Raw genomic sequence first — 16998 nt, forward strand, 5'->3', positions numbered from 1 at the left:
TGTTATAGGTCAGGGCATCTGATGGGAGCAACAGTCATTTTCCATGTCCAGAAATAGGATCTCTTTGGCAAGATGTGTTCGAGCTGCCTGGCCATCCTTAAATTAGCTACTAAATAGACCTACCTCAAGATGTTGGTCACAAAGGTGGAGTGTTTATAGCCATTGCCGATTTTGAAAAGAGAAAATGTATTTCTTTTATTAGTAGTGTATAAATCTATCACTATCAGTCACTAGTAATTTCTACAACTTATTTCATAAAGTTAACATTATTGACAAATTCAGGATTCTCTTGAATTTAATTGTATAGATAGAGAACTTTTAACTAATTTCAATATCAAAGTGTGTTGACTGGATTGTTTAACTAGAATCCATATTTTCAGATAACATGTTGTGAATTTGTGGCATAAACTGCATTTAGCTGAATTGATCAGAATAAATGGATCTGAATATCATTGTTAGCCAGATTTTTATTTGTACAAAAAGTTTGAAAGCCATGCACTTTTTCTTCACCTTCACAATTTTGCACTACTTTGTGTTCATCTATCACATCAGATCATGATAAAATACATCATAGTTAGTGGTTGGGAAGTGAGAAAATGTGAAAATGTCTAAGCTGTGTGAACACAAGCATTGTAGCTGGTTATACAATATGTCTATAAAAGGAAAGAGCGATACCCTGTTAGTTTAGTCAATAATTGCTTATCTAAAGGCAAATACAGACAGGGCCACAACAAAATCTCCGTTATAAATAAACAGAAGAAACACAACTCAGACGATGGAAGAAAAATGTGTGATCCATATGGATGTTTAAATCCTACTTGATATGTAAAAGAATAATCTTATGGAATAATCATTTTAAAAATCTCTGATATTGTTTTAGTACTTTCTGATCTGACAAAGGGCAAAGTCTCAATAGATGAAACTGTCATGAATATTAGATTTGAAAGTAAATGATTACAAGAAATTATTTTAAGAATGACAACCACCTTTTGTATATATTTTTTTCTCTTTTGATGTATCAGTTCAACCAGAGATGTAATTTTTTTAACGTTTTCATTGATCAAAATAGCCATTCAAATAGTTGATTTGTGATTAGCTGCAGCTGTAATAGATTAAACAGAGTCCATTTCTCCTTTGTTCAAATCACCATTTAGTTAATCGTAAAACATGCGGGATCCATTAAATCTGTCGTCATATCAGCAATACATCAGGCTGAATATGAGCCATTTTTACACTGTAAAATGTAAATTCTACTCTTTTAAAAAAAAATAAATCTCAACTCTGCATGCTAAGAAGCACATACTTTAAGTTTAATTACAGCAGACAGAATGGAACCAGTCTTTCTTTGTGTTTAAAAACCTCTTGGCTGAGTCTTTGAGAGGCTTCTGTGCTTGTCTTGTACAGATCTGGTGACGACACTGTCAAAGTTAAAGACTCCTGTTGCAAGCTTAATAATAAACAGAGCTTTACTTGCTAACGACAAACACACATGGAGAAAACAAAGATGGGAAGCGAGTGACTCTGCTTCCTCCAGTCACCTGTTGTCATTGTTTCAGTGTAGCAACATGATACTTCCTTCTCTGTGTGTGTGCTCAGAGACGTTTCAAACAAACACCCCCACAAAACTGTGATGGAGTTTCTTTAAAGTCCAATATTCAATTTAAGCAAAAACATTTAGATAAATACTCTTCTTTGTTTACAGCAAATGGACATTATATTAAACTTTTCACAGCCACATTATTTGTGGAAGAGACATGGTTAACAGTCCGAATGCAAAAAGCTGAGAGGACAGATTTTTGACTTCGATTCATTATGTCACCATGTAAACAAGGCTGGTATGGCAGTATCGCAACACAGTTGTTGTCTGGTAATCAAGTGTGTGACCTTTGATCTTTGCTAGTTTGACATCTCCTCTTCCTGAGTTGTTTCATAGAATCACACTTTTATGTATATTAAAGATAATTTGAAATGTTACTTTTTTTGGTTGGAAAATCAAATGCTGAAGGAAGCTGGACATTATAGCCTTTCTTTCCATGGTTTATTGATTCACGTTTGGCATTTTGCAGTTTATCTCATTTTGTTCCTCATAATTTCTTTCTAATGTTTCTCTTGATTGAATGTTAGATGGTAGATCCAGAGGTTTTGGTTAGTTCATGTAAACTGGGTAGAAATTGATAATGCTGATCTAAGTTAAATTAAGAATCACAAATCTTAAAAAAATTAATTTGTGAGTAGAGCGCAAGTTACAACTTTGGGTTTACATCTCTGTTTTTAAGTCTGTCAATGTTTTTTCGTTACAACAACAGCGTGTTAATGCACAGGGATGCTTGTGCTGTTATGATCCAGACACGCATTCCAGAAGAAGCTTAAACCTGTTCAAAGGCTGTACGGAAACTGTGCTTCATCCTTAGTAGTCCAATAAATAATGAAAAGAAACCAAAAAAAACAAAAAAGAAACAGTCCCATGTAAGAAAGTATTGTCTTACTGAGTATAGTTAGTCATTGGATAAATCGCATCAGAATATTTCAGCTTGTAAAAAATAAACTAACCCCGGCATAAGTGAGGGCATGTCATAGATTTGGTCTGGCTAACAGGCAGCAATGTTTACTTGATTTGACAGCAAGCTTCCGACGTCTCTGAGTCAGTCCATGGAAACACTGAGCAGAAAAGGTTAATCATACAGTAGGTAAAGTTGTGCTTTAGCACCTTGTTTCTTTGGAGGAAGGAAATGGAATTTCTCCAGCTGGTTGTGTAACTGTTAATCTTCTTTTTGTACTTCATTCATCTTACAACCTACCAGGCCAGAACAAAGGCGTTGTATTACAGAAATTTCTTGCTTCATAAGCAAATTCCATGACAGTGTTTTTGAGATGAAAGGAAGACAGATGTTCATTATGAAGTGAATCAGGTACCTGCAGAAACATAACCACGGGGGTGGCATTTTGTGTGGTAATCAGCTGGTATCTGAAAGATTTTCTTTTGTATTTTCCAGAGGCTTCTTTTGTCACACTTAAATAGTTATGATACATGTCTGGCATTGGCAAAAAAAAAAAAAAAGCTGCATGTGGAACAGTAAAAAGAGTTAACATTTTTAATTTCAATATGTTTTATTTACTTTGTGAGGATTATAGTCTTTCTGAAATGGAAAAGAGTCTGGGTCATGTCTCAGCTCTGGGTTTTTTTAGACAAATGGCATAAAATTGTTCTAAGTTTTCCACTGCATGTCAAAGTTTCCTCAAAACAGGTTTTCAGTTTTATATCTGCACAATATCTATATAAAAGCACTGCTAAATTTAGTGGTTGTTTATTATTTATGATTAATGTTGACTAAAGCAGTGCTTCTGTCCTTTCTCAATTACCTTTCTTTAGCAAAACGTGTAGATTTTTTAGCTATTCATTTATTATTCAAGTCAGACTTGACCCTGATCCTGAGCTGATTATGAGACAGATCCCAGACTTTCTTGACATGATGCCTGATAGACTCATGGACACAGCTTTATTTTGCTTTGTAATTCTCTAATGGATTGACATTAAAATACTACAGAAACCTCTTCAGAAATTGCTTTAACGTGAAGCTTACAAGTAGAATTTAATAGTGAAGCACTAGCTTTTCCACTTCATTCATGAATCTGACATTTTTGTTTTGATGAAATCTTGGGAGTTACTGGATACCTGGAAGGGCTAAGATTTTCACTTATACCTTATTTTATACAAGCAATCCTTGAATAAAAAAAAAGTTAAATATAGTTATTAATTAATTAATAGAAGGGCATTAGGAGACACTTATGAGTATGCTTGATATTTGCTTCCTTATTGAAAAACAGCCCAAAGTTTACAGAAAACATGCAACTTAGCTTTTATTTTTATCCTTTTATCAACAGACTTTCCCAATCCTCTTTTTTTTCCCTCTCTCCTTTTTTTACTGCTACACAATCAAATCCAAGTTTACTAGCTAACTAGAGAGTTTAGCTGCAGTCCTCGTACTTTGCAGGTGTCCTACTAACCCACAGGACGCCAGCTGTAGGAGAAGTACTAGAATTAAATAGACTCAGCCTGAAGTCGGCTCTTTTTGTGTGTGAAACTGGAAACAAAGGACGCCCAATTAGACAAGGACCTGAGCTTTGAGCAACCATTAGAGAGGGTCATGCCACGAGGGAGGAGGGGAGATGCCTTTGTGTTCATGTGTACGAGTAAGTAGGAAGGGGGTAGTTTTTTTTTAAACTTTTTAGGAGGTGCATTTTTACTTATTTATTAACTCAACATCATCTGTTTTCCCCCAGACTGTGTATAAATGTTGACAAATGCATGTTTGTATGTAAACTCATCTTGGGCCAAACCACTCCCAACTCGGTGATTCTCCAGTTAAATATGAAAATGTTGTCCGCCACCTTTTCCACATGATTCAAAAAACTTACACTAAAACATTTTTTAAAAAGCATTTTTCTCTTTTCCCCCTCTTCTTGAAAATCCTTTTCAGACACCAGGGGGCAGAAGAGGGTCAGTCTAAAAGTAAAAACGAAGCCCTGTGGCCTGCGATTAGTTCTGGGATTTTTTAAATCAATAAAACAAAATATTATTCCATATATTTAAACCGCATTTTTCGTTGACATATAGAGTCAATGCATTTCTGAGACTGAAATGTCTTTTTTCTTTTTGCTTTGCTTTTTTCACCTTCTAAAAAGGATAATATATAAAGTCCCTCAAAAAGCACTGAATGCAATACATAGGTGTAGAATCTCCATCTGTTGATATACATGTTACAATTAAAAAACTGTAGTTGAAAGAGTTAAACATTTTTTTAAATAAGATATATCATATCTTTTTGCAGTTGCAAGGCAGTTAATCACTTATACTTTTCACAACTTCCATCTTCCTTATTTCATGTTGTCGCAAAAGTGACCTCCATAATAACCAGTAGTGTGATATCACCTTTCATTACTCTGTTATAACCTTTCTATGTGTATGGAAGTGTTGTTTGTGCGTAAGTTGTACTTCAGCTATCTTTGGCATGCTTAATATTCACTGGTAGAACATGCAGCTAGCTTTTAGGAAATTCTTTTCACTATAGCTCAAATGTTTTGTGGCTGTAACACTCTGAGGTTCTGTCTCCGTGCCTTGCCCTGAAAGTAAGTCTTTTTTTTTTAAGGGGCTGATCTTCCGCATTAAACATCTCTGATATTTGAGGCGCTCCAGGGATTTTGCGAGCATGCCCAGTGCGCTTCTCTCAGCAGCACTGGAAACCACTGCTACAGCATAGGAGTCATACCAAGCATAGCCTGCGTGTCAGTGCAGTCGACTTACAGCTGGCTGTGAGGACAACTGACGCTACTTTTTCGCTTATTTTTTTACGCTCTTTATTGTCGCAATACATCAGATCATACTTAGAAGGGGGGACGAAAATTACCGCGAACCAGTTTAAACAAGACCGAGGCCACTTTTTGTTTTGTTAACAGTTTTTAAGAGAAGTTAAAGTTGGAGGCTGGGCCTTTAGCTTTTTGACCGTCGCTTGAAAGAAGGAGGAAAAAGCTGGTCTTTTTTGTTGTTTTAAATGAAAGCTCGATAAATGCATCTAACGAAGATGGACCTGTTGAACTACCAGTACCTGGACAAAATGAACAACAACATCGGTATCCTCTGCTACGAAGGTAAACACGGCTGTTTGTGGCCATTTTTAATAGCTGTTTTTAAAAACTTCATACTAGCTGCTGATGCTGTTAAAGCGTGAGGTTGCGTTAACGACGGAATTGGTCGAAGTTTTCCGATCGGTTCTTTGCTGGTGAGCTATTACTTATGACACAATAACATGTTTTGTAAATGTTTAAAAGCGTGGGAGAAGCGGGGGTTCTTCTTTAAGTGTATTTTAGCAACGGTAGCTAACGGGTAAGTACGTTACTTTATGCGTTCTTTGAGAGCAAAAGTTATTTTTTACGTGCTGTCTGATTTATTGATTTTATTTTATTATTTTAATTGAGGTTGGTTAATGAAACTCAGATTGGGTGGAATAACGTTGTATATTGCGTATGGTGATTTATTATTGTTTTACAGTAGTGTCAGCTGTAGTGTAGTTTATCAGTTTTAGATAAATCAGATGTGTTTGTTTGTTATAGTGTTTGTTTTTCTGTTCCTGTTGTCATATTTTTTATAGGAATATTGTCATATCTTTCAGTTTTCTCTGGGATAAAGGTTAGAGGTATGTTTGTCATGTAAATGAAAAGCAGGAACCTTCAACAGTTTAATTCTCGTCATATCCAGAGCTGGATTAACATCTTTTGTGGCCCTGGGCACTAAAACTCGCTTGCCCTTAAACTAACCACTTATGCTCAGACACTTGAAGGCACGAAACATGTCAAACCCTTCCAATTGAAAAATGCCATTTTATTTATGATTACCAATGGCCAAAATAACCACTTCTTTATTCCAGGTGAACTTTATTATGATAAACCAAATTCACAAAAGTAGTTACAGTAAGAATGATTTACACATTTTTTACTTCTAACCCTAGTAATTAATAGTCTAATAGTGTTTTTAAGTATCTATATAACAATAATAAACATCCATGATTAATTTCAAATTACTTTTTACCCAGATACGTAATCTTGGTATTGTTTGAATGTTTACGTTGGGATCTTTCAAATTAAATAAGTTTTGATGCAAAGCTGTGGGATACCTCCAACTAGTACTTTTTCAATTTGTAAACATCAGCAAATGGCAAATTTTATGAGGCACTCTATTTTAAGTTTTAGGAAAAAGTAGATCAGGTTTACAAGGAATAATTTGAGTTACCTCCTGCTTGTAGACATTATTTGCTGTAATCACACAATCATATTTCTTTAGAGTTCACTATGGCAAGTTATAATAAATTCCAAAGTTTAACTTAGCAGTTGTTTTTACGAAAAAAATGTGGTCCAAAATGTCCAAGCACACTACTACAACATGGTGAAATAGAAAAAGTACCAGTATCCAGAGCTTTTAAATAATTAAATGTGGCTCAGCTTTGCTCCAGGAAAGCTGTAGATATGCTTCTGCAAGTAAAAAGTAGCTGCAGATGCTAGGCCAACCCCAACTACACATTCACCAATCATGATGGTGTATTTTGATATTTTGATTGATAACTAATCAACATCTCAGGAGCCTTTTATTAAATTCAACATGATTGGTTATCCTTAGCTTGCATCATACTTTATTTTGTCATCCATTGCCGGGGCGCCCTGGGTATTTGCCCAAATTGCTCCATGGTAGATCATTTCAGTCATAAGATGGCTTCTATGGGGTTGATCATGCAAGTTCTTACCTGCCTTGTCCCTGAGTTGTTCTGCACCTTAGAAGATTAAATCTTCTATTTTGACATAATTACTTGTGGCTTGGACACATGACAGAAATTACCATATTATTTATGCTTCTCTAAAGCCTGCTTTAAAGATGTTGCAGATAAACAATGATTGCTGCTATGTGAGCCTAATGTTTATAAAGCTTCATTTGCTTATGTGTCTCTGAAAGCATTTACTTCATCTTGAATCCAGTTAATTGTTTCTTTTTGTTGTTGATTTTGGTGAACTAAACTAAAATCTGTCTCTGTCATGTGCCTGCTGATAAGATAAACGAACTAGCTAAAGAACTTGGTGGTAAAGGGCTTTTCCTTAAGTTCAAACTCATTGAGCCAAGGAAAGATTTGGAAGAACTGTGTGATGCTGTGGGTGTCCTGACTTGTTATTGTATGTATGAGCACACCTACTCAAACACATTTCCTGGCAAACACACATGCATGCTCATACTGGTGCTTTGTCTTTGTAGCCTTAGATAGATTCTAAAACCATCACATTGTTGTCATTGTCGACACTTCTTTACAATCTCAAGCATTACAGTGTTTATTTAACACGTGGAGCAAATCACTTTGAGAAGAATTTCAATGCTTAAGTTTGAGTCTGCTATATGTTTATTATGATTGTTTTTATAAGTTTGTTGAACTATCCTTCCATTCATACCATAAAGCAACATTTCTATTTTTTTGAATGAGTCAGTAGCTTTGTGTTTAATCACCTTCTGGAACTACATTTACTATAAATTGTAGAGCTTAATCCAGTTATCCAAACATTTAATCTGAGTTCGATGTTTATGCTCCATTGATTACTGTAAATTTTACTTTCAGCTTTTAATCAAGGCATTTAAAAAGACTCAACAAGTCTTGAGTTGGGCCTCAAGACTTATTAATTTAAGAGAAGAGAAGTAATCTTGTGAGTCTGATTAATTTCATTTCTGAGTTTGGATGAACTTATTTGTTGTTTTTTTTTTTAAAGAGAGGCTACTTTGCACAAATCTGTCAAGTCTTGTACAAAGTGATATATTTAACCCATGTTTATCCTTGGTGACAGCCTTATGTTGTTTACATGCAGTGACACTGTCTTATGATGCACTGCCAGTTCATGAAAACTCAAAGGAGTCACTTGGAAGTATATTGTCACTGTTGGATGTCAAGTGATTCTCTTTTCTTGTGTCATTTCCAGCTAGTACTAGTTTCTGGCTTTTTTTGAGATCTGACCTGCGCCATTCCAGTTTCAACCAATTCTGGTAGAAACTGGATTTTCTTCCTCCCAAGTCTGAAACATGATACTGCAAGTTTTTGTTGATGGTGGTTTTTGAATCTGACATAAAATTAAAATTATCATGATTATCCCAGTTCACAGTACCAGTGAATGCTATAACAAATCACCCTTTCTCTTTCATATATTTTTTTTATGAAAGTAAACACCACAATCTGTTGATTGGTGTGTTGTAAGGCAGAAAAGAGAGAGTGTTCTTTGTTTTGATTCATTTATCAAGGCTTTTTTTCTGTAATTTCCTGCCAATCACAACCAGAGACAAGAAAGGTAAACTAGCTGAATTTAATCTCTTGACTAGTACATCTTTAATTTCATATTTGTACTAAATTATGAACCTATTGCTTCCATTAAATTTCACAAATGAAATTTTTATTGTAAGCAGGTTTTAGTCATGGCTCCCTGATTGGATGCCAGTGTTTGAATTGAATTATTACCCTAAAAAATTTAGGCACAAATTTTTATATTCAGTTTTTCTGGCCCTTGTTGGCCAAACAGTGACAAGAGGAATGTAATATAGAACTAGTGATTATACTGTTGAACTGAAAACAAAATAGTTCCTTAAATTGTACCTCAAAGCACTTTTATCAACTTCTTTGAAATACACTTAATATTGGATTTAAAAGTTCAGCTTACTGACCCAATGTGCACTTTTTATTCAGAAAATTGTAAAATATCTAAATAGTTAAAAGACTGAGTTACAAAGAACCCTTTGTCAAAAATAACTATTTTGCTGTTTAAGAAAAATAAAACAAAACAGAAGACTAAAACTTTAAGAATCCAGGAGGGATGACAGTAAGCTGAGAGTGAAGAGCGGAAGGAGACAGACGGTGGGAGAGAGAGGTTCACCTCAGTCTGTAATCCAATCTCATCCTGATTCCAAGCCGTTTGAAGTTCTATCAGAGAAAAAAGCTTTGATCATGTAGACCTAATGAACAGGCAGGGGGAAAATGGAGTGGAGTTTAACTTCAGAGTGCTGTCTTCATTCTACTGATTTCTACTGTTTTAATGGAAAATATATGGCAATTTTAATACAAACAAACCACATAGAAAAACTGGCAGTTACTCAGAACATTTGATCCCAGATGTAAAGTGGAAGCTCTTGCTCATTTTGATATGAATCAAGGAGTGTTTTGTTCTTCTCATTCTGTAATGGAGGAGGTGTTATTTTCTTGTTCCTATCTGTCCTTTGATTCAAATCTAAATTGCTAGAAATTGCACAAACTGTTTTGCTCCTTTGTAGCATTGTTCTAATGTCATCTTGTCCCTCTGCCTGTTTCTTAATATTCTTCTCCCTGCTGTTATCAGCAAAGAAAATACACTGAACAGTTTCACTGTTGAAGTTCTGGGATGAAAAAAGGGGCATGGAAGTTGAAGTTATTCATATTCCGTGTGCAAGTTGATTTATTTTGCATGTTTTAATGTTGAATATTTTTTCTACTGTGAACATAAACTGAATTTGTATGAAGCAAACCACAGATACACAAGAGCCAAAGGTTTCTCAATTCCTTATACAAGTAAGTCTCGCGATAACTGAAGTATAATTAAACTGCATAGTCTGGTGGTTTGAAACGTCGGCCATCGATGAAACATTTCTTTTGTGGATTATTCTGTCGAAAACTGGGACATACTCAACATATCTGACATGTACTACTGTCTACTCATCAAAGTTAGAGGTTTGTCATTAAAACTGCAATATACAGCTATCAGTTAGCAGTTTGAGTACCTGTGCGACTTAGCCAATCAGACGTTGGAGTATACTTCATGAACCATACTGACATTTTAAATATGTTTTTGGTGGACGCCAGGCACTAGAAATGCAAAATAATTGTAAGACAAAAAAGTTGTGATATATAATTTTTTTTTTACCAGATATTGGATTGAAGTTATAATGAATGATTTAATTAAATGAATGGTTTAAATTTTTTTATCAGACATTAATAATACAATATTCATAATTATATCAATATTATCACTTATTTAATGGAAAGATGAAAATATTGGCATGTTTATAAATTTGTGCTTATTTTAATTTATTGAATCGTGTTGCTTTCGACTAAATAAAGAGAAACACTTTTTTTTTTAAGAATAAGAGTTCAGTCAGCAGCATTTTTAACTCCCTAAAATGTTTTTCTTGCTTTTTTGGGAAACACTCGCCACTTTTCTCTGTGTGAAACCGTGCTCAACAATAAGCGTCTTTATCTGCTGGATGCTGATTGGACAGTGCAGTGTCACACTCTTCCTCCTTTATTGCTATCCCTCTACCCTGCCAAAAAACAATGATGTCACCCTTGTTGCCATGGTCACAGAATTGCAAGCAGGAACATGCCAAAGATGGGGGAGGAGCTGCTGCTATGTCTCTGAGGCCATGCAAAAACTAAATATACATGGAGTTGTGCAAGACATTTTATTGGACGTTTTATGACCTTGATCTTGTTAGTGTATGTGCTCTGTTGCCTTGAGTGATTCTCAGATAAGTTGAGCCAAATTTCCAACAGATTTTATGACCTTTTTTTGCCAACAGCTGTGCAGAATAAGCATAAATATTTATAGCAATTTATTTCAAATCGTTTAACCATTACAAAGCTGCCACTCTTCATTAATTTAGGTTTAAATGTGTTTCTACAATTCACAAATAAAAACCCTTGCATAGGATTTGATCAGCGAATCACTTTAGTACTGTTTTTTGGTAGAAGATGGTTTAAATTGAAGTAGAACGATGCAGGTGAGAAGTTTCAGTATAAGCAGTAACCTGTCAGAAAGGGAGACTTAGTACAGTCTTTGTTTTGTTTGGGGTGAAATCAGTGAGATGCGTGAGGCTGAACGAAGCAGTGGAAAGTCCCCTTGCTGAGACTGAGCCAGTAGTAGTTTTCCTTATCCCTTCTTGCTTGAACTCCCACTCACTGACAACTCTGTAGCCCCTCTGTACCAGGACAAGGCTGCGGATAGAGAAATAGTTCACACCACACACGTGTATATGAAGTCTCTCCACAGCTATTTCCCCCACACCGTTGCTGACCAGATATGCTGCTGGTGCCAGGGGTTTATGCCTCGCTCAGCAAACTGAAGAAGTCAACAGCATCCAAATTTTCAGCTTAAACAAGTTGGACAGAAAAACTTTGCCTTCAAGCTTCATTTGCAGTTGACCTGTTTGAAGAAGCAATATAACAGTTAGCACTTGGACATGATTTATATCACTTAGATTAAGTGATTATAAGGCTGGAAGTATAACTTTTGTGCTATTTGAAATTGCAGAAGTCATAGCCAGTGGTGAAGTTTTGTCTCTGATTCATTTGTACATATTTGTCTTTCTTCCTTTTGCAGGTGAAGCAGCATTAAGAGGGGACCCCAGATTCCAGTCCTTGTCGCTATCCTCGTCTTCCTCCTCGTCATCCTCTTCTTCCTCAATCTCCAGCCACAGGACTGGCCCTCCTCCCATCAGCCCCACCAAGAGGAAGCTCAGTGGGGACCAGGGGGACAGTGACATGGATGACAATGAGCACGTAGCTAAAATGAGTCGCCTGTTTGTTGCACAGCTGTGAGTACATACTAAGATATGCTGATATGATTTTGAATGTCACTATTGGTCTTTATCTATCCTCTTTTTCACAGACTCCATAGTTATTGGAGTTAGTTAGTGGAGTTGCCTCATATTTACCAGATTGAGTTTTGCCTGTGCTTGCTAAGTGTTTCTGTTGGCTGAGTGAGCTGCAGCACAGGGCCGTTTTCTCAGAAGTCCCAGTTTGGACTCCAGGATTCTGTGCCAGGTTTAGGTGGTTCTACAGAGTAAGATCCCTCTTAAAACTGGATCTCAATCTGAAGGCTGTGAAACAGGCGAGTGCATAACAGAAAGATAACTCATGTAATATTTCCACATTCCCACTTCAGACTAGGTGGCCATCAGGACTGAGTCATTCATGGAGACTAGCCATTACTATTTATTACAAACAGACCAATAGATTTTAGAAAGAGCTGTGGACACTTGTTTCCACCAGTTAGTCAAGATTTACACAACTGAAATGTGTAAAGACACACAGATTATTGGACATTGCTAATAATCTGCGGTGTCTAAACATAAAGCAAGAAATAATGTAGGTTATATTATAGTAAATAGTTTTAAAGCCGACAAAAAATGAAGGAATTACAAAATCATTCCTCTTCATGCGTTTTTTGAAATTAAACTCCAAAAAGTATTTGCTGTTGTTCATATGTTCATAAACCTAAAAACTCAAGGAGTTAGTTTCTTTACCTTCCATGCCAAAGGAAAAATAAAAAGAACATTTTCCAGTATTTGACCTACCAATTACTGATCAGAGCAGAGAAAAAGAGCTTGAATCTCATTTCTAGACGATGGATTGACCTGATATGTAAAGAACAGAGCAAAGAAATGAAGCAAAGTTAGCCAAAAATAGTAAGAGCATACAGAGAGAGGTGTAGTTATTGTTTGTATTTATGTAAATTCTAGTAGATTGTAAAGAGCATTGTTCTGCCTCCTCCAAGGCAGAACAAACATAAAATACTTTTTATGTTTGTTTTGGCACAACACATGATCACTTCTGTCTCAAACAGCAGATTATCTAGTTCTGTAAGTCCTTTCAATCAGTTAATCTTTGTAAAGGTTGTTTTTTTTCATGTTTGTTTGTTTGACATAGAAGTTTATGTTTTGATTTGAAACGAGACCTAAAGAAAAGAGGTTATTTGACCTGGTTCCTGGAAGGGCTCATAAAAATCAAGTTGTCGTCTTAATCTGTGCTGTGATCTCGCTTACTGTTAAGTTTTATTATCTATCCTCCTCACTGTGTATTGTTCTCTGGTTTGTCACTTTATGATCCACTTTATATGCACTCTGCGGTTAAATTTTCATGTATTTATTACCACTTGCGCCTACTTGTGCATCATGAGTTGAACAAGTTGAACTTGGTTCCGGCAATCTGAGTCAAAGTACCAAAGGACTTATTGTTCTGTCAGCTCTCATTTTGCCACAGTCACTTTCTGTTGTAGCCATTTCTTAGCTTAGAGTAGGTTTTTTTTAAAGATGAAACTGTTGTAGAAATGACATTTAGGGCTTTTCAAGATTGCTGTGCTGTGATGGCATCCAAAATTCCACAGTTTGTCATTTGATCTTGAAGAGAATTGATTGCTAAGGGTATTGATTAAGCTCCAACAAGTTAAAATTTCCAGTTGCCTTGCTTTGACTTGTTAGTAAATATAGAGCTTTAATTCTTATGGAGATATATTTTTACCCTGGAGACCTTGTTTCCTTTCACTCAGCCTTTGTCATTTACTCTGAAGTTTCTCTAAGGACATACATTCCCTGGTAACGTCAACTGCTGACTGACTTGTTGAAACCAGCCGCCAGAGTCCTCTGACTTGAAGGCAGTGTTTACACTGGAGCGGAGAATGATGGGTTCACTAATTCACACTAAAAATAGTTTGTAAAAATACTTTTCTTAGAAAACACTGCAGGATGAATACCACAAGCACACAGTTCTGATATGCAGGGGGGGCAGCTCAGCTGCATGTTGCTAAATGTGTAAAATCGATTTTAAATTTTCTACATATGCTGATAAATGGATGTTTGTGCAAATTAGTTTTTAGTTTTCTTCTGTTTGTTAAGTCAATCATATTTTCAATGTTGACACAGGTTTCATGCCCCAGAGATTTATTTAAAGCAGATGTAATAAGATGTTTTATTTATGCAGTTAGTTAAATTTAGTAGACCTACTAGCATGAGAATCTAACTGTATAATAACCTTGAGCAAAATATTCCTCTCAGTATTCACAAGAAAATATTAAACAAGATAGTATACCATGTTTTTAAAAAAAATTTAAACAGAATTGCCAGTCATTCCTAATTCTGCTAAAATTACATAAAATTTTATTTTATGTAATAATAATCCTATCTATATTATTTACTTCTGTATAAAAAATTAAGCAACAATAAAGAGTAAGCCCTTGCTAGAGTTAGTAGTGGTTTTCAGTGGTTTATTTTGAGGAATAGATATAATTTTTGCTATTTCATTCCTTTTAATAGCAGATTTATTACAAGCATGCCCAACTGATGAATTAGTAAGATTATCTGCTGTGATTGCCAGCATGCAGATGTGCTGCCAGCAGTTAGCTAGCTGTGCTTTCCTTGATGGAGTCATGGATGAATGGCACTACTTCAGTTTCCTGGCCATGGCTGTTGGTGTTTTTCTTGACCATGTATATTTTTCTAACAGCTTCATTTGTTTTTGTTGTTGGTAATGACCAATGATAATAGTTTCGTTTTAGCCAGCTGGCCAGCAGTCTGCAGAAATAGTTGGGGAAAAATCTTCAGATGTCAGAAGATGCCTAGTAAGAGGAACTTGGGAGTAGATAAAGGAAAATTTGAACTTTTCCAAACTTTTACTGTAACTGAATAATAAACAAGTAAAAAAACAAAACAAAACAAAGTTATTTAACTTTGAAATCCAAAGTCTAGCGCTGATGTATTTGTTCCAGAACTCTCGGTCTTATCAGTACAGTTCCACCTTTTCATGAAGTAAAGTATATTAAAATCTTTAATTGAATTCAAACAAACCCTGTTTGGGCATTGACAGTTTTAGTGGCAAGCTCTTTGTCTGTACTGAGACTGCATCTGCTTTAGAAGTTATTCACATGTATTGCATTCTGTTGCCCATACATGCATGTGCGTGTTCCTATTTGTGTGTGCATCTGTGTGGGGTGAGGTCAGACAGCAGGGAATACTTTCTCATTTTCTCTGAGGAGTAGGAGGAGTCTTGAACAAAAGAAGCCTTATCCTGCCCACTGGAGCCTGCAGACTGGAAGCTTGCTGCAGCCTGTTTGCCTCTGCAGCACTCTAGAGTTTCAGTGCCACCAGTATAGAAGTCTTCAGCCGTCTCATTTTTCCTTCAACTTTAGTGCCAGTAACACAGCTAGGTATTGTTTTGATTGGAGAATGTTAGATGAGATAGAGGTAGAGCTTTGACTCCCAGTAGAAATGAATCCTAGATGGAATTACCATTTATGAAAACATGATTTCTTTGCTCCGTAAACAACAAATAAAGCATGACTGTCAATTTGATAGTCTATTCTTGAAGAAAATGTAGTTTTAATTTCTTCCTGAATTTCTGACATATCCACACTGTATTTATGTCCAAGCTTATCCATGCAGAGATGTGGCTTACAGCAAGAATACAGGCAAGTCCATTATCTCAGCATACAGAAATACAGATGCCTTCTACTGGGAACTCCAGTACAAAACTTTTCTCAAGGATGTTACTCCAGAGGCTTTGTTGGGAGAAAATAAGAGGCCAAAGTTATGGTGTGTTTGTATGCGTGTCCAAGCCTGGGGAAGTCATTGTTATGCTCTTGTTTTACATGAGACTATTTATGTAATCAGCATGTGAGGGAACGAGGGAAGGATCAGGTTTTTTTCTTCCTTTTTTCAGCATGTGTGGCTTTTTATGTTCATGTTGTTATCTTAGCCTTCTTGTGGTTGTTTCCATATTCAATCAGCTCCAGCTCTGATAACCAACCAGTTTCTCTGCAATCACTTAGCTGCAAACCTGCCAGATTTCTCAGTATTTATGTAGTATTAGGTTGTCAGAATTTACTACGAGCGTCAGAAAACATGTGAAAACTGGTCTTTTATTTTTTTCTCCCCTTTAGATAGACACACATTGTTAGATTAAAATACAGAAGTTTCTGTTGTTTATTTTATAAGAAAGGGTTCAAATATTACTGCAGCTCAGTTAAAAAGAGTCGACAGAATAAACTGGGTTAAGATCTTTATATACATTATAGGAATTGGTGAATTCACACTGCTTCCTGTTTTTTATGTATCTCTGTCTTTTAGCTCTTTATTCTTTCCAGATGTTTCCTGTCTGTATCTCTTTTTTTCTCTTCTTGAATTTATTCAGTAGGAAGTGTACATGTGCCCAACCAAATATTTGCTGGAAAGATTTTTTCTGAAGACTTTAGAGCAGAACTGTGAGAAAAAGTGTAGAACTTTTATAGCGCCTGTGCATTTGCCACAAGAGAAAGCAGAGCTTTTCCTTCAATAACTTGAGTTCTATCTTAAATTTTCACTCCTAAAACTTAAAGACAATTTTAGTTTTTGCTTTATATACATGCTTCTAGTTTTAAGTCGTTGAAAACGGGCCCAAAACAGGTATTTTTGACCCTTTCAGTCATTGAAATACACAATTGTGATCTGATACTTGAAGTTGACTTAAAGATGGGGTGCCATTCAACTAGCTCCTCTAAAACCTCTACTTACTGACAGATCTGAGCGGTTTAATATTGTTCAAGATGTTGTACCATATCATTTATGTACTGAGGGCTTTGAATTTCTGGGTTTTTAATTAAGGGATCCTGCAGTGAGTCCCAACCACAGTGACTACCACTAATGCCATG

General features: G+C 35.8%; 1 protein-coding gene across 2 annotated transcripts in view; it reads left to right on the plus strand.

Annotated features, from left to right (window-relative positions):
- vgll4b (vestigial-like family member 4b) overlaps positions 1 to 16998 on the plus strand; it is a 36865-nt gene that overhangs the window by 9429 nt on the left and 10438 nt on the right. The window contains exons 1-2 of one of the 2 annotated variants that reach the window (XM_044121195.1): positions 5220 to 5646; positions 11920 to 12133. In XM_044121195.1, coding sequence (XP_043977130.1) covers positions 5565 to 5646; positions 11920 to 12133 — 296 coding nt within the window. In that variant the 5' untranslated portion in view covers positions 5220 to 5564. Of the gene's footprint in view, positions 1 to 5219; positions 5647 to 11919; positions 12134 to 16998 lie in introns of those variants that run through there. The other variant, XM_044121196.1, reaches the window with a different exon arrangement.

Source organism: Gambusia affinis, linkage group LG07, assembly GCF_019740435.1.
Source record: "Gambusia affinis linkage group LG07, SWU_Gaff_1.0, whole genome shotgun sequence".
Lineage (NCBI taxonomy): Eukaryota > Metazoa > Chordata > Actinopteri > Cyprinodontiformes > Poeciliidae > Gambusia > Gambusia affinis.